Source organism: Lissotriton vulgaris, chromosome 4_1, assembly GCF_964263255.1.
Source record: "Lissotriton vulgaris chromosome 4_1, aLisVul1.2, whole genome shotgun sequence".
NCBI classification, from domain to species: domain Eukaryota; kingdom Metazoa; phylum Chordata; class Amphibia; order Caudata; family Salamandridae; genus Lissotriton; species Lissotriton vulgaris.
In genome coordinates this window covers 2,117,325,543-2,117,344,019 of record NC_141691.1, presented here as the reverse complement: position 1 = coordinate 2,117,344,019, position 18,477 = coordinate 2,117,325,543, and the positions used below count along the sequence as shown (strand labels likewise).

The window sequence follows — 18,477 nt, the reverse complement described above, 5'->3', positions numbered from 1 at the left end:
ACAGCTCGACAGATCAAAAGTGCTGTGTCCCTCTCCTGCAAGTATATGACAAGCGACACAAGAAGGACATATAATTATATTTTAATTCGAGGGTGCTTACCCCTCTTGCCCCCGAAAGAAATCACCGCCGCAGCCCTGCTCCGTGAAAACCGGAAGTCAGGCACTTTTGGCCGAGACGGGGGCGGGGCCTGCAATCCGGCAGGAAGTCCCGCCCGCCGACACCGAGGAAGAAGTGAAGATGGCCTCTCCGCAGCCCGGGGCTCCCATGAGTTGAGGAGAGTCCCGGGACTGCCAACAGCCAGAGTGTTGCAGGGCTCCCAGGTGCTGGAGGGAGCCCCGGAAGTGAAGTCCTGTCCCCTGGTGCCGTGAGGAGACTGCCGCAGAGAGGAGCCCGATGCCCAGCAACAGCCCGGTGAGTGCCCGACCAGCCCGAAAGAGCCCGGTGAGTGGGAGGGGAGGGGAGGGGGGGTGTACGCGCGTGTGTCTGTGTGTGTTCGAATGTGTCTGTGTGTGTGCGTGTGGGTCTGCGTGTGTGTATGCAGTGTGTGCCTGTGTATGGCTGTGTATGTGCGCATGCGTGAGTGTGGTGTGTGTCTCTGTGTATGCGCATGCGTGTGTGGTGCTGTGCGCGGCCCCGAGGAGGAATCTGAGACCGCGACGCTCGTGCTTGAGCTCCGTCTCAGATTCCTTCTAACACGCCGACAACAGTTGTCTTCGCAGACAAAGCAGGCTCCGCCTGCTTTTAGGTCTGCTCGCCCTAAAAAGGACCTAAAGATGGCGCAATCTACAGACTTCCGTGGCTACAACCACAATGCACACAAGAGGAGACATCCACAGGAAAGGAAAAACTACGTACAACAACGACTCACCAAGGAAGAAGTTCCTCACAGAAAACCAAAGAAGACAACAAGAAACTTAAGAAAGTGATGCTCTACGCCTTTCAGCCCCACCGGTGTCCTCGCCATCGGACAGCCCTAGTCGAGGCGTGCTGCGCTTCTACTATATCACTTATCATGGACTTTGTATTACCCAGTTTTGCTTGTGTCACCAAGCCTACCAACCTTCAGCTTAAAATGTCATCAGGGTCACATATGTGCTGTTCCAGCCTTATTCTGTATGTACCTGAAGACAACAGAAATGAAAAAAGAAATCACTTGTGGAATTTGATACACATTCCTGTCTACATGAGTAGTTGTGTCTTCGAAAGAAAAGTTCTATCACCTTTTGGTTTCTTCAGACTTGAGCTGTGTTCCCTTTGAAATATTAGAAGCAGTCATTCTGTCATCAAGCCTGCAACCTACAGCTTGAAAATGTGTTTTCTGTAGAAAAATGCTTTTTTTTCAACTAGCCTGGCTTCATATTACATTCTATATTACACAGCTTGTTTCTAAGCTGTTTGTATCTCCTGTTTGCCTGACGGCGCGTGGATTACATTTCAGTGAGGATCTGGCTTAATTTGTCATCGCACATGCAATTGGTTTTCGTGACCCTTTGTGCTCAATTAAATTCCAATCAGCCTCTTCTTGACAAATATAAGGGTTAATTGGTATCCAGTTCTTTCGTACTGCTCTTACAAGCTGCACCGTTATCAATGGTTCGTATGTTTGGACTGTAACTGTAGTGTTGTTTTTCAGTCAGATTGCTTGTGGAGTCAGTTTACCCTCATCAGTCATTCTACTTTCTCCACTTTCTTTGCGTTAGTGATGCATTGTTGGTCAGAGGGGACAACCTTGCTGTGTTTCTTACACAGACTGTGGTGAGTTTTACTTCTCAACATTAGCTGCGCACTTCCAGTATATCAGCCGGTTCAACTGTCATTTTTTTATGTTTAAAAATACAGCGCGCAGCTCACCTCATCTTCTTTGCCAACCGGATCTCCTCAGGAATGCTGTGTGACGTCACGTGCTGAAATCTCGGCAGATCTGCTGTGTAACACTTTTTGGCACACGAGCGCGCAGTGAGCCACACGGCATAGTGCACTGTACGTGCTGCCTTGTTTTGGTCATTGTTATTAACAGTAATGCCGTGGTTCCAAATCATCGGCGCTGACAGATGGCTCAGTCTCTTTTTTAGGTCTCGAGCCTAGCATTGCAGAGCGCAGCACTGCTCGCGCAGCGCAAGACCTCTTGTAAGGGGATTCTGAAACTGCTCACACGCCCCTGAGTGTGATCAGGCTTTCTCCGCCCTCCATTCGCTTTAGTGTTTTTTTATACCACAATACGGCATGCAATTGGGCAAAGGCGGGCGCATGTCCCGCCTTTGCTCCTCCCATTCCCACCATTGGCTAGCACGCCCAGCAGCACGCGTTTGCCTCGCCGCTGCGCTCCCTTTCCCCCGCTTTTCTGTGGTGCACGCACACCACTAGTTTCGTTTTCCGCCCCGCTCGGTATCTGACACAACACTCGGCTGCATCTAAGGGTTTATTCAGGAACGCAGGATGCACGGCCCGTCTCCCTGCTCCCGCCGCTGTTGACCAAGTCCAGCAGTCCATGCTCTGTGCCTGGCATCCACCCAGGCCTTTCATCTGATTTTCTTCTTGCAAACATTTGTTACTCTCTACTTAGATGGACTGTTTGTTTTCCGGATGAACCCTTGTATGTTAATGAGATTCCGTAGTTAAACCACGGTAAGCTTACGTGAGTATAGTGCTTGGATCATAGATGTGCCTTCTCTCTGCTACACTCACGCCTGCCCCGGCTCACCTGCACTGCTCTCCATGGACAGCTGAGATGGTGCAGGATGACACGGGCTGTCAGCCTCTTTACGAGATTAGGATGTCTCTGAGCCTGTGTGGGGAGGCCGGCTGCCTCATGGACGCTGCTACTGAGCCCAAGGCTCAGAATCTGGGGGAAGCTGTGGAGCCAGGCTCGAGTTCGGCAGGAGGCACAAACATCCTGTGATTCTTGGTAAATCACCTCATCTTCCCGTGCCTAAAAAGGCAAATGTGTCCTTGTAATGCAACTGGTGCTCATGTGAAGCACTCTGATACCTTGTGTATTTGAACCTACGTATTTTTAAAGTTACATTCAGGTTGAGCATTTTCCCAAGTTTTTATTTTTTTGAATAAGTTTTAGTGGTTATGTATTTGATAATTCAGAATGTGTATATGTCATGATTGTAGAATGTATTCCTTTGATTATATGAAGTCTTCTGATGTCTGGGGTTCGATGGGCTTCTTCAGTTGCTTGTCGGACTCCGGGCTGAAGAGGCACTCCTCCTGTGGTTAGAACTGATATTAAATATACTTAAGCCTACACTTTGTGGTTTACCTGGATTATTGCCACTATTCATCTTCAACATATTGGCGACGATCGGGATTTGTTCCAACCACCGACCCACGCAGCAGAAAGAAATTGAGTTGAAACTTGGATTTTTTAATTCAAGGCAATTTCTATGTGCTTAAGAACAATTTTACGGCGGCGGATGACATTTATTTTCGGATAAGGTGATTGGCATGTCTTCTCGGTTTCCTGCAGCTCAGTGTTTTCTACAATAAGGTTGCACTGGATTTAAGTTAAGCGTGCTGGGAGTTCACCCGTTGGGGTTTATTCATTTATGCTGGAGGATGGCCATCTGTCATGGTTTGGAGAGACTGTAAGAAATTGCATTTAATCTGAGTATTTCCTGTGTGTTTTCGCTCAAAATAACTTCGAAACTCAAGTTGTTTGGGTTTGGATTTTCGAACATTTGGAAGAGTTGTTTGAATGAAACGCCTTACCTGCAAGATTCATGACGTTGGATTGGCGCCTTTGTTTTGTTTTGTTTTACCTTTGTATGTCTGTTTCCAATAGTGTATATTTTTGTAAATTGTTTGTGTTCCCTGTATATATTGTTAATTGGTATGACTGATGATGGCTTGGATGGGTGTGATTTGTGGTTGCTATGAAGTTGTGAGAGGGCATGCGTCACATATCTTTTGAAATGTAAATAGATTTTGAATACATATTGATGTCTTTATGGTTGTTGGATCTACAAATGAAAATTTCAAAAAATAATAATAAATAGATATATGTTTTTCAAATAAATACTCTCTGTGTGGGACTATAATGATGTTTTTCAAGTAGTAGAGTGTTTGCCTCTTAATAGATTTAGTCCTAGGGGGGGTCTTCTCGTTTTTGACTACAGTGTTTTCCCTGCCTCCTCCCCCTAGCACTTATTTGCAGGGACCCTCATGTGTTTTTGACTGGTTGGATTGGAATCATACATGCGATCTTTCTAAGGATCTTTATTCGAACTTGTAAAGGATTCTACAACGTCACTTCATCTTCCGCTTCTGTTCCACGTCGATACGTCGTTTCGTCTTCCGCTCCTGTTTTACGGTGAAGACACGCAATTAGGCACTGTGAGCCATCTGGCTGTGCGTGAAGAAACGTGACTCCATTTTGGATTCATTGCGGAAATGATCAAGAGCCTCGATTGTATTCACAATATTTATTAATTAGATAACACAAGTTATTGTAATATCGATCGAAAGATACTGTCTTTGTTTAATGCTTTTGTCTTCACAGTAATTATTACTTTAAAGTAAGACATTTTTTTTGCTTATTCTTAACTTAAGAGGGGTTGGTTTACACAGATTACAGGGTGAATATTATTTATTTATTTATTTTTATTTTATAATGTCTGCAGTAAGAGAGGTTACACAGCCGCCTCCTTTTTTAGAAAAACCAGGAAAACCAGTGTTGTTATGGTCTGAATGGTTTCGTTTATTTGAAAACCATGTAGTAGCTATCGATGCTGCTGACTATTCTCCCCCTCGTAAATTCACTTTGTTATTTGGCAGTTTGGGTTTGGCTGCTCAATTTATTTTTAACAGTTTAGTACCTATTCCTCCTCCTTCAGGACAATCCGGGGATAGACAATGGAATGTGTATGTGGAAGCCATTGCAAGACTGAAAAAACTATTTGAAGAGTCACCTAACATTATGTTAGAGAGAAATAAATTTTATAAAAGAAAGCAGAAAGAAGATGAAAAGATTGGCAATTTCATGTGATTTTGGTCCACTTCTTAACAACTATATACGAGATCAATTTGTTTTTAATTGTGCTTCCCCTAAAGTTAAGGAGAAGATTCTCAGTTGTAAAAATACTTCTTAGTCTGAAGTTGTGGATTTAGGTTTAAAGCATTTTATTAAGACAAAACATAGGAGGTAAGGGAACATGAGGGTTAGGGTTACATACATTCAGGTGAGAAAAGCTGAGCATAAATCTATGAGTGCGATGGTGGACAAGGCTACTGTAAAGAAAGAAACAATGGCAAATGATAAGGGCTGAATACATTCAACACCATCAGGCAGACCAGAAAAGGAAAGGCAATAATGCAAGAAACCAACCCCACCAACCCCCAGAACCCCTTCCCCCAAACTCCCCAACTCACCCCAACCCTCTCCCATCTCCCCCCCCGTCCAATACTCGGCTGATAACGCAACCTGCCCTCCCGCCACGCCCCCCTCCCCGTGAGCCCAGATCTTGTGTCCCCTTAGTCGGTTGAAATCACCGGCGGCGTTAATCTCAGAAGTCTGAGGTACCTCGGGCAGGTGAGTTCCCTAAATTCTGTAGTTAAAAGCGCGTGAAAGGGTTGCCATAGCTCATCAAATTGGTCCACGTCCCCCGCTACCATAAGCGATAATTTCTCCATACCCAGCACATGCCAAAGCCTGTGCAGCCAGCCTGTGATGGAGGGGACCGTGGTGGTACGCCAGTGGATCAAGATGTTCTGAATCGCTGAACCCAGCGCTATCGCAATTTGCCTGCCCCTGCGGGACTTCAACGGGTACATCAGGCCATTAGGAAGGCCCAGCAATACATACGCCGGGAAGCGCGGCAATTCAATTTCAAAATGAACATCAATCTCGTCGAGAACTTCCTTCCAGTAAGCTTCTAACAAGGGACAGTCCCAAAGTATATGTGTAAGGGTCCCCACCCGACCACAACCCCTCCAGCACTCCTTCTCGATATGCCTGTTCATTTCGTGTAGCCTCTCCGGGGTATAATACTAATACGTGGACACCTTGGTGAGTGTTTCCGTGAGACCTGTATGATATGCAGAGTGTCTCGCTCGGTGCGCAATTTGATCCCATTCTTTATGGCTAAGCGTCCTTCCCAATTCTCTATTCCAGCGTTCCCTGCCTGGGTTATAGAAATGAAACGGAGGGGGCTGCAGGAATTTATAAAGATCGGTGATCAGCTTAGCATCAGAGGCGCGGGTCACCAACCACCGCTCGTATGGCGTTATCTGGCGATCAGCATAGCCCCGCACCTGGGATTGAAGCGCCCAATGCCTAACCTGCATATATCGCAGCCTATCTGACTCAAGCAGTTGGAACTCCTGTTTCAAGTGCTGAAAGGGGACCACCCCCTCCGGCCCATAGATCTGGAAGAGCGCTCGGCAGCCCGCCGCCCTCCAGTGGGAGAAAGCGCCTGGCTCCATCCAGGGGGAGAAATCAGGGTTATCCGCTATCGGCGTGAAAGGCGAATGGAACGTGGTGAGTTCACGAACCTCACTGACTGTGTCCCACACCCTCAAGGGAACTCGCGTGACGAAGGAAGCGTAGAGGTTGGGGGGCGGTGAATCCAGCGCAAGAATGGAACCTCCTGGAGGGTGCGCCCCGCTACCGCCTGGTCTTGAAAGAGCCAGTGCTTGTCGGATTCCCACCTGCTCCACTCCACGAGGTAGCGCAACTGCGCCGCCTGGAAATATTTCCGGAGGTCCGGGATACCAAGGCCCCCCGCCTCCGGGGCCAGCGTGGAAAGTACCCTCTTCATCCTCGGCTTGCGGCCTTGCCAGACGAAGTGTGCGATGTCGGCTTGTGTCTGCCTAATCCAGCCCACAGGAGGCTGGAGCGGCAAGGCTCAGAAGAGGTATAGAATCTGGGGCAGAACCGTCATCTTGACCGCAGCAATCCTGCCGAGCCAGGACAGCAGGCTTTTACTCCAGCGGCCTAGTTCCTCCCTGATTTTCCTGCTAAGAGAGGCATAGTTGGCTGTTACCATCGCTGGCAACGTTGGCGCTAGCAGAATCCCCAGGTACGACACCAGGGAAGACGACCACTGCATGGGAAAAAGCCGCTGCAGATCTTGTCTAGTATCCGCGGCCAGGGACACATCCAGAGCCACCGACTTGCCCATGTTAATCTTAAAACCAGCCACTTTCGAAAAAGCGTCTAGTTCATGAATACAAGCGGGGAGGGCCCGTCTAGGATCGTCCAAGGTCAACAGGACGTCGTCCGCATAAAGACTGACCGTGTGGATATACTGCCCCATCTTGATCCCGATCGCATCCGGGTTTTGACGAATTCTCTGGGCAAACGGCTCCATATAGAGAGCAAAGAGGAGTGGGGAAAGCGGGCATCCCTGCCTAGTGCCCCGTTTGATCGCAAAGCTACGGGAGCTGCACCCATTGACTCTCACTGTCGCCGAAGGGTACTTGTAGCAATTGAAGACCATCGAGCAGAATTTGTCTCCAATACCCAGTTTCCGGAGCACCTGCTCGAGATAAGGCCAGTGAACCCGGTCGAATGCCTTCTCAGCATCCACCGCCAGCAGCATCCGTTCGCCCGGGATCCGCGAAGCTTTCTCCAAAATGTGTGCTACTCTCTTGGTGTTATCGACAGTTTGTCTGCCAGGCACAAAGCTAGCTTGATGAGCCTCAACCAGGCCCGGCAGATGCAGGGCCAACCTAGACGCTAAAATCCCTGTGTACAATTTAAGGTCGACATTCAGGAGTGAGATAGGCCTGTATGAGCCGCATAGGAGTTCCTTCCCAGGTTTTGGGATCACTGAGACCGTTGCTCTTAACAGGTCCGGTGGGATGGCTCCCGGTTCGGAAAAGGAGTTAAACAGGCGGGTGAGAATAGGGGCCACGACCGGGCAAAAGGTTTTATAAAACAAGGACGTGTAACCGTCCGGGCCCGGAGCTTTCCCGTGTTTGAGCCTGGCTATCGCTGATATCACCTCCTCCACGTGGATGTTACGCTCGAGGTGTTCCGCCTGAGCTGGGTCCAGCGCCGGAAGGGCCACTGACTTCAAATATTCCGAGGCATCCTGCGTCGAGGGGGGTTCCCCCGTGTATAGCGCTTCATAGAAACTACAGAACGTTTCTGCCACCGCGGCGTCATCAGAGACCGCCACCCCATCAGCACCGAGTAGTTCCTTCACCACGTTACGTTGGTGCGCGATACGAAGCCTATTTGCCAAGAGTTTGCCACACCTATCCCCACCCATGTAAAACGCATGTTTTAGACACAGCGCTGCGTATTCCGCCCTATCCATGTCCAATGCCGACAGGAGCTTCCTGGCAGCCTTCAACTGCCTCCACACCCTTGGAGCTCCGGTACGGCGATGGACCTGTTCCAATTCCCGGACCTGCGAAGTAAGCTCCTCCCTCTTGCGCTGTCTCTCTCTATTTTCTGCTGAGGAGATGGAAATGAACTCCCCCCTAAGAACCGCCTTCAACGCCGCCCACTGTGTTGCTGGCGATGTGTCCGAGTTATCATTGTGTGCCTGGTATTCCCGAATCGCTTCCTCAATATGCTTCACAACCGTTTTTTTGTGCAGGAGGGTGTCCCTGAGGCGCCACACCCCCCGAGAGGGGGAGGCCGTCGGCAACGCAAATGCGCCCACGACCGGCGCATGATCAGACAGCGACAGGACCCCAATGTCCGCCGCCGTAGCAGCGGCACGCATCGGCCCACTAACCAATAAGTAGTCCAACCGTGCGTAGGTCCGGTGCGCAAGTGAATAATAGGAATAGTCCCTATCCGTGGGATGGAGGGTGCGCCAAAGATCATGCAGATCCATGTCAGTGATTCGGGCCTTCCCAGCCTGTGAAAGTTCCCCAGTCTGCGGGTATCGCTGCGCTGATCTGTCTAGTGTAGAATCAAAAACTATATTCAAATCGCCCCCTAGTATGATATGTCGATCAGGGGAGGCAGTCACGTCTACCAGCACCGAGTCCAGAAAGCGCTCTTGGTGGTCATTTGGGCTATATAAGGAGCCAATAGTGAACGTTGTGTCCCCCAGGCGGAGGCGGTATGCCAATAGCCTCCCCTTCTGTTCCGCAAATTTGTACAACACCTCCCCCCTGAAGGAACTCGCTAGCAAAATAGCTACCCCGCGGTCTTAGATGCAGCAGAGGAGAAAAACTGAGTTGGGAACTTAGCAGCGCGCATCCTATGACAATCCCGTGATAGTAAATGGGTTTCCTGCAGGAGGCATATATCGGCCTGTGTCCCCTCCAGCAGAGATAAGATCGCCCTTCGCTTCACAGGGTTATTCAGACCCTTAACATTAAGGGTCACTACCTTCAGTGACGACATACCCCCTAAGGAACAGGAGGCGCCAAGCCGCGGGCAGACAATAAGCGGGGGGGGGCACAGGACAGCAGCGCAGGACAAGCAAAATAGAACCAAGCAATAACATTTGAGATATTGGACGGTACCCCCTCAACCCCTGAACAACTCCCAACCCCTCCCAAAACAGACCCATGGCAACTAGCCGATTCCCCACCCATGCACAAACAACCCATTGTCCCAGTCAAGTCCCAAACGGACAAGTCTGTGGAAAGTACCAAAAGTGGACGTCCAGCCACTCGTTCTCCCCGCCTCTCCCCCGACCCTCCCTCCAACCCCCAAACCTGGCACTGAAGAAGCTATGTCCATCTCCCCCCAGAGTGAGTCTACGCCGTCATGGCGACACCGTTCATGGCGGCCGAGTCCCTGGCCGCTTCTCTCAGTGTGCTGGCCATGTCCGCCGTAACAGTGGACAAGTCCAGTCGTCCAGCACTCGCCGCCGATCTCCTCCTCGCTGATCGCGGTCGTCCTCCTCTATCAGAACGCCTCCAGCCCGGTGTTGCTTCACCCTCTTCCGTGGCCGTGAGACCCAGGACACCGCAGACATCTTGCAAGGAACGCAGCTGGTGTAGCACCCCGTTCCAACGGAATATCAGGCGAAAGGGATGCCCCCAAGAGTACGGTGTCTCATGCTCTCGCAGGAAATCTGTTGCAATTTTGAAGGACCTGCGCTTCTGTAGCGTGATAGCAGACAGGTCCTGAAACAGCGCCACAGGCCGTTCGCGGAAGGTCAATGGTTGCTTTCTGCGGGCTTCGGCCATAATGCCCTCCTTCACCGGGAAATCCGGGAGGTAGGCCAAGATGTCCGGTGGAGGTGCCGTCGACTGTCGCTGTCGGCCGACTCTGTGGGCCCTGTCGATTCGGATCGGGAAGTCCGCGGGCTCTCTCAGAATCTCCCTGAACAAGTCCTTCAGGTATCCCGTCAGGTCTGTCCCCTCATCCGCGGACGGCACACCTCGAACTCGTATGTTGTTCCTTCTCGACCTGTTCTCCAGGTCCTCATTGTGTGCTTGGAGTTCGACATGCTGCTCCCTGAGACGGAGAACGTCTTGCTGCAAATGGACAATCTCTTCGTCCCTCCATTGAGCCGCTGCCTCCACCGTCTCCATCCGCTCACCTAGGCCCTCCACCTCTCTACGGACCTCGCGCACTTCGCTGGCCACCTCCTGCTTCAGCGTCTGAAAGTCAGCCTTAAGCGAGCTGAACAGATCTTCCATGAAGGACCTTGTGACGGGGGGCTCACCTCCGGTTGGGTCCGCTGCAGCCCTAGAAGAGCTCGGGGACGGTTACGCCCTGTCTCGCTGTTGCTGGGCTCTGCTGAGCATGTCCCGCAGGGTGCGGTCCCCTTTCCTCATTCCTCGGTTCCCCGACATTCGTGCCCTGTAAGCTGCCGCACTCCACTCAGTCAGAAATGCGAGCTCAGGCCACTAGCAGCAGGCATCGGCATTGATGAGTCTCCAACGGCCGGCAGAGCGCCGCCAGGGGGAACGCCCGTTGTAGACACCAAGGGTCCTGCGCCACAGAGGACAAAATGGCGGGCCAATCCTGTCGTAGAGGGCGACTCGCAGCCCAGCCAAAGTTCAGACGTTGGGCCCCACAGGGGGGACCCAGGCTGCAGCGTCCCTCAGGAAGAAAGAGCCATGCAGGGCCAGGAGTGCAGGAGTCATCCCCAAGCGACACTGTAGGAGGGCTTCGTCACCGTCGCCGTGAAGACAAGATGGCGGTTGGGCGTAGCCGGGCAGATCATCCGAGCCCGACGGCGCCACCAAGGCCACGCCAAGAGTCAGTTTCACTGAAAGGAGTCCCATCTAGGGCCGACAAGCCAAAGAAGAGAAACAGTTGACCTGGCCCCAGATCCTGAGCACTGTCTCAAACTGGCGATGGGGTTGGGGCTCACACAATGTAGCAAGCCACTGCTGCAGATCCAAGTGCCACCACGATCACACAATAGGGTCCACCCTTTGCGACATCTCGCGGCAGCTAGCCATCCTGCGTTCCCAATCGGGCACAGTTTGATGCGGGTACACAAGCGAATTCCGCTCCAGGCCACCAGACACCAGCATCAGGGTCCATTCAAGCCTCCCGGCCAGCGCTCCGCTCCGCTCCGCCTCCGAGACGCTCTACAGTTCGTTTATCGGTCTCTAAGCGTGCCTCCGCCGGAGCGTTCGGGGCCAAAGTTGCACCAATATGTGCCCCAGGGTCTCCGCCACCCGTCCCTCGGCCGCTGAGCTTCAGCGGGGGGAGAGAAGCTGACGAAAAAGGGCTCGGGCCTAGTCGGGCCGGAGGAGCTGCGGGAAGAAGCGTCCGCTCACCCCGCCATCTTGGCCACGCCCCCAAGTTGTGGATTTAAATCTCAGTATTGGAAGATCTATAATTTCTACAAAGGCAATGATGGTAGTTTCCTCTACTAAGGTGAATATGGTCACTGAGGAAATGGTGGAAGAGGGGCTGTATGCTATTTGAGGGAATGAAAAATGGGTGAGCAAGCCAAACCAAACCAAGCAGAACTAATGATGTAGGTGTGGATCTAAATTTCACATTGGAAATTTTAAAGGCTGTCCGGCTGTGAATAAGCGCTGTTCCATTTGTAAGAAAATTGGGCATTTTCAGAAAGTTTGTAAGTTTCAAAAGAAACCAGTAAAAGTTAACTATGTTGATATGGATGATTGTTCGGAATCCTTTGACAACCTTTTGTTGATGTTGGATGCAGAAGAAGAAACAATCTTTATTAAGGGGCCTTTATGTGATGCTACTATTGAGAACACTGATATTCAAGTAATGGCGGATTCCGGATCGCCTATCATTATCCTTCAAGATACCACTTTTTATGAGAAGTGGGGAAAAAATGTAAACTTGACACAAACTGATGTAAATCCATAAGCGTTCGGGGAGAAAGATATCGACATGTTGGGGTACTTTATGTGAAATTTACAAATTCTAAAAAGGTCAATTGTTACTAAAATCTATGTAGCGATTAAAGGGAAAGATATTGTAGGGTAGAAGGACCTAGCGAAAATGGGATTGTACCTTGTTCCAGGGGATGCGAATCCTAATAAAGTTCATGAGTTTCTTGTTTGTTTTGTAGAGGGTGCAAAAATAGACCATTTGGACCTCTTAAATGAGTTCAAGAATGTTCTCAGCAATAAGATTGGGTTAGTGAAAGGCGTTAAACACAGGATTAAATTAATTCCTGGGGCAACACCAGACACCCATAAAGTACGTCCTGTCCCTTTGAGTGTCAGATCTGAGCTTAAAAAAATGCTAGAGGATTTGTGTGAACAAAAAATTATTGAGCCTTCTGATTCCTCTCAATGGGTCGCCCCCATTGTCGTTGCCCAAAAAAAGAATAATGAGATCAGATTATGTGCGGACCTCAGAGGTCTTAATAAAAATATAAAAGTGGACTGTTATCCACTTCCTAAGGTTCACAAATTGTTAGCAAATTTGGGCGGAGCTAAATGGTTTTCGCTGTTAGATCTAATGTCGGCATACCATTAGGTCCCATTGTCTAAGGAATTTCAGGAGCTGGCTACCTTCGTTACCCCATGTGGCGCATTTACATTTTTGAGACTTCCTTTTGGGTTAGCGTCGGCAGCCAGCGTCTTTCAATGACTTATGGATTCATTGTTCAAAGACCTGGTGGGAGTCCAAGTCTACTTGGATGACATTTTGATTTTTGCTAAAACGATAGACGAACATAATATACTATTGAGGAAAGTTCTATTTATTATTGGTGGAAGAGGAATGACGGTGAGAGAAGACAAATGCAAGTTGGGCATGTCAGAGTTGGAGTATTTAGGGCACACGATATCGGATTCCGGTATCAGACCAAAATTCTCTGTGGCGAGAACACTTAAAGAGGCTAAACCACCAGGGCAAGGTGACTGGAAACAATAATTTGTCTCCAAGATTAACCAGACTGGTGTCTAAACTTCAGGAATTCAATTTCAAATTGAGGCACATTTCTGGAGGGAAAAATGTCAGGGCAGATTGTTTATCCAGGATGTTAATGGACAAAGACGATGAGGACGATTTAGTAGAGGAGGATGTGGAGTGCGTGACTGTGGTTGATGCTATTGAAGAATGGGACTCGGCAATTTCGGAGAAGGATTGGAAGGAAGCTAGTTTGAAAGATGTTATGTTGTCTTGAGCTTTGGAATTTTCTTCTAGAGTTTGGCCTGATGTGAGGAATTTATCCGGTGAATTGAACATTTTTTCTCAGGTAGCAGAGGAACTTTCTGTGAAGGATGGCATTTTGTCAAGAGGGGATATATTTGTACCTCCAAGTGGTTTGAAGAATGTTATTGTGAGGTTTGCTCACAAAGGCCACTTGGGTGTGACAAAAACGGTTATGAGAATTAAATCTCATTACTGGTGGCCTGGCATTGATGCACAGGTTAGAGCATTGGGGATAATTGTGAGGAATTTCTAATGTCGGATAAACATTGGAAAACACATGACTCTCCTTTGCAACCTACTCAATTTCCAGGGGTAGCATGGGAAAAAGTAGGACTGGATTTTTCTGGCCCATATATTATTTTGCCTGATGGAAGGAGATTTCTTATTTTGGCTGTAGATTACTTTTCCAAGTGGATGTATTATAGATTTGTGGTTGCTCCAAATTCAGATAATACCATCTCATTTTTAGAAAGAGTGTTTTTGTTGGAAAGGGCCCCTCAGATGCTAGTAACGGATAATGGTACTCATTTTGTATCGGACAAGATGCGTAAGTTTATGGAGTTACATGATATCAAACACCTTAAGGTGGCGCTTTATTCCCCTTCCTCCAATAGTTTGGTGGAACGTGGGAATAAGATCTTGAAGGAAGGTATTCAAACTGCGATAGCTTCAGGTTTAGATGTGAGTACATTTCTTGAAAAGAAAGTTTGGAATTATAATACTTCGCCACATTGTACAACTCAGGTTACACCCTTTGAATTGTTAAGAGGGAGGAGATTACATTCTTCTTTAAATTTTGCAGTTAGGCAGAAACAAGAGAATGTGAAGGATGTACAAATGTTTATTGTTGACTGGGTAATGATTAAAAAACCTTTCAGAGTTTCCAAGGGAAATTACATTCTTACAAATTCTGTTTAGGTGGTTAAGGTTAGTAAAGGTGCAGTGTTCTTGGGGGAGAAAGGATGGTGGAATGTAAGACAACTAGTAAAATTTTATGAAAATCAAGCTGCTCTAATCTGTAAGAAGAAAAGTAATTTAATCAAGGAAGAATGTGATTGGATCCATTGGTTACAGCAGGATGTTAAGGACAATGCTCATTCTCATGATAATGTGGATTCTTCATCTTATAGTGTTGATAAGGCTTCCATTCCTTCTAGCATTCGTAGCGGTAGAATCAGAAAAGCTCCAACAAGATAAAATTAATTTATTTCTTATTAATGTTTATTCTTTGTTTTTATGTAAAGGGGGAAGGTGATGTAGTGGTTATGTATTTGATAATTCAGAATGTGTATATGTCATGATTGTAGAATGTATTCCTTTGATTATATGGAGTCTTCTGATGTCTGGGGTTCGATGGGCTTCTTCAGTTGCTTGCTGGACTCCGGGCTGAAGAGGCACTCCTCCTGTGGTTGGAACTGATATTAAATATACTTAAGCCTACACTTTGTGGTTTACCTGGATTATTGCCACTGTTCATCTTCTACATAAGTGCACTCATTTCACACGAGGACTCCAAAAAATATACTTAAATCGCATGGTGCAGGGAGTATGTATGGGGACCTGGTTTCAAATACATGCCATGATCTAGGGAAGGTGCCTTTGTTACACCAAGGACACACGGTTTCAGAACCGCTGCACTTGATCATAATGGCTGTAAAATTAGGTTTTCTGTTCTTGGTGCGAGGAAAAATTAATCTTTCTCTCACGCCTTCGGAAATAACACACTTGTGCCCGCTGATAGCATGCCACCAGTCTTCCTCTTGGTAGCACTGCGACCGATTTAATTTTTAATGTAAAAAGTAATACATTTTATGTAAATATGCAGCAATACAACAATGAATGCGTGATAAGGGAATGCATGTACATAAATAACATTGTGTAATACACCATATCTCAAAGGATGACAGCATAAATAGATACAATCTTTATATTTTTCAATGTGTCAGCAGAAGTCAAAATAATAGCCTTTTGTTTCTCCTTTTAATTTTATTTTTATAAAGAAAGAGAAGAAAGGGAGAAGAGACCAATGTGAATACTAAAGGAAATCCAAAATGCTAAACTACACAGCTATAGTGAAAAATCAAGGCTTAGTAAAAAATAAACAAAAAAAGAATTTAGTGAGCATAAACAATTTTTGTACATGTAAGTGTAATCTGAATTGAAGGAAAAGGAACTCGTAACATTTGTGGGGTCTATGAGCTTCCATAGTATCCTTCTTTAGTAAGTTAAGAACCTTAGGAACACTACCCTTAGATAAGTATGAACTCATTTGATTACTAACCTCAAGGAAGAAGTGTGCACGCTAGCCAATCTATAATTATGACTGCTAGCGCACCACCATTCTACAGAAGATAATTTAGTAGCATCTTTTCAGATAGTAGTAATACATTGTAAAGCTAGCATTCTTAATAACCAAAGAAGTTTTCCGAAGACCCACTAAATTACTGAGATAAATTCCTAAGAACATGCTCAAGAAATCTTACCACAACTGAATCAAAAGAATTTCATTAATTGTATTAAATACCCTTTCCCAACGTGTATATACCAATGGGCATTCGAAGAATATATGAACTGCTGAGCCAGTGGCTGAACGGGACCAGCAATTAGCCTCTGTGACCAAGTCATTTTGTACTTTTGCTGAGGAAGGACGGATAATCTGAAATAAAGTTTGTGTGACATCTTTTTTTTTTAATTTGTTCGAGTTTTATATAGCACAAAGTTGACCCGAGGGCACCAGAGCGCTTTACATGAATTACGTCACCAATCCCACATGTGATTCAATAAGACTAATTTGCTTTGTTGTGTTGGTCAATAGACCTACAAAGTTATTAAGGAGGAGAGTGGGTATTATACTGCTCATTGGCTGTTAACAAGTAATCCTAGTTTCCACACACCACAGAGAATGGCTCGGATTGGTATCAGAGCTATAAATATGGCAGAAATGGCTGAACCGATAATGCCATCAGTGACACACTTTTCCATCCTATTTAGACCAGGGTCAGCAAAAGAGCACACAAAGCACAGCCATAGCGAACACTGTTCTATCCACTGTTCATACATACCCCTCTTTTCAACAGTGCTCAAGACATTTATGATGACTAAAGGCTCACCACTCACACTTACTGAAAAATATGTATGACTGAAACTGCCCTGGTAAAATGCCCGGTAAACTGCTTACCGTACATTTCCCACCCAGGCTGTAGTAAGGGTCCTAGACTCAAATTGTTTACTGCTGCTGTGGAGCTTTTGCTATACTTGTAGGTAGAGTACCTACCGCGCACGCGCATCTCGTTCTTCATATTGTGAGTGGGCATTGGATTAGCACTCTTTGTGCTGGTATACGTTTTGCCTGTCTAGTTTGACCTCATAAAACTACTGCATATTTATGGGTGGTGTATTGTACAGGAAGTTATATTAGCCGCCTTACCTGAAACTGATCACAGTACGTACAATTAACTGCAGTACGATACCTGAAACTGACCACAACCCTTGAAACAAGCATATGTTGTACTGAGTGTATTATGTTGAGTGTAGTTATGTTGTATTGAGTAGACTGTAAATATGTGTTGTGTAATTATGTGGTATTGAGTGTTATGATGTGGAGAGTATTTATGTTGCATTGATTAGTGTGTAAATATGTGGTTTGTAATTGTATGGTAATGAGTGGTATGAGGGGTGTATTTATGTTGCATTGAGTAGAGTATATAACTACTTTCAACATAATACCACTCAGTACCACATAATTACACATCCCATAATTACACTGTATTCAATACATCATAAATACCCTCCATATACCACTCAGTACTTCATGATTGCACGTCACATAATTGCTCTCTAATTAATGCAACATAAATACACCCCACACAATACCACTCTGTGCCACATAATAATACAGCACATAATTATATGTACTCAATGAAACATAAATACACACCTTTCGTGCTATATAAAAATAAAACAACAAAAAAAACCAATTGCAATGCAATAGGTCTCACATACTGAATCTTTGAGCTGCTAGTGTTGCATTATTATTAGCAATGCCAGCAGCTCAAACTTTTATAATGCGAGACCCATTGCATTGCAAATGCTTGTTACAGAATGCCTTGCGGTTAAATGGGATAAGGTAGAACATTTTGTTCTTGTCTCTTCTGCTTTTTGATTCCAGTGACACGCACTCCTCAACCGGCTGGTCTAATTACTCAAATTAATACCTCAGTGCACACTGTACGCTGCCGAGATGAGTCCCTAGTGGCATGTTTTTCTATTTGGTGGGTTTTCATTTTTGCAATCATGAAGAGGCAAGCTTCTCTTCTTACGTACTCTGGATTTTTGATACAGATTTTCATTGGCAAGCTCACCCTAAAAATTGACAGTCACCTTGGACTTTTGTCGTCCTACAGCAGTCTGGAGTACACTTACCAAAACGTTCTGGGATTTGTTTACATTCAATGTAATACTGTGATATGTAGCTGTTTATGCTCACATCCTCCATGAGATTCTTTTATGGTCTCATTTCGCATGTATGTACATTACACTTTACTTCCCCATACATGTGAGATGGGAATGGGTCCTAGCCCCATTCTTTCACAGTATGTTTGCCTCTTAGGGTTCTCTCCCATTACTCTGCATCTAGTTGCTTACTCTCACTCAGTGTACCTCCTTATGGGTTTTTGTCCTATCTGCTCAGAATACGCTTGCCTACATGGGCCACACGTGGTTCTAACCCTCACATGGGGCATTGTTGCATGGGTTAGTCCCATTTACTTTTACACAGGTACCCTCACACAGGGCACCATCTTTTGGGTCAAAGTCCCATTTACTTTTACACAGGTACCCTTACACAGGACACCATATATTGGGTCACAGTCCCATTCACATTGACACGTCACCCTCACACAGGGCGTCTTATGGGTATTAGTCCCATCTTTACAGGGCAGTACTGTTT

The 18,477-nt window shown here is 46.8% G+C and overlaps 1 protein-coding gene across 4 annotated transcripts in view; it reads left to right on the top strand.

Annotated features, from left to right (window-relative positions):
* The first annotated feature begins 201 nt into the window (after window positions 1-201).
* LOC147725156 (chromaffin granule amine transporter-like) overlaps window positions 202-18,477 on the top strand; it is a 273,571-nt gene continuing 255,295 nt past the window's right edge. Inside the window, exon 1 of one of the 4 annotated variants that reach the window (XM_086967126.1) lies at window positions 202-412. Coding sequence is in view for 2 of the 4 variants with exons in the window: in XM_086967124.1 (XP_086823250.1) it covers window positions 395-442 (48 nt within the window). In the remaining 2 variants the exon portion in view is untranslated. Of the gene's footprint in view, window positions 443-18,477 lie in introns of all 4 variants that reach the window. The other 3 variants (XM_086967125.1, XM_086967124.1, XM_086967127.1) reach the window with 3 other exon arrangements.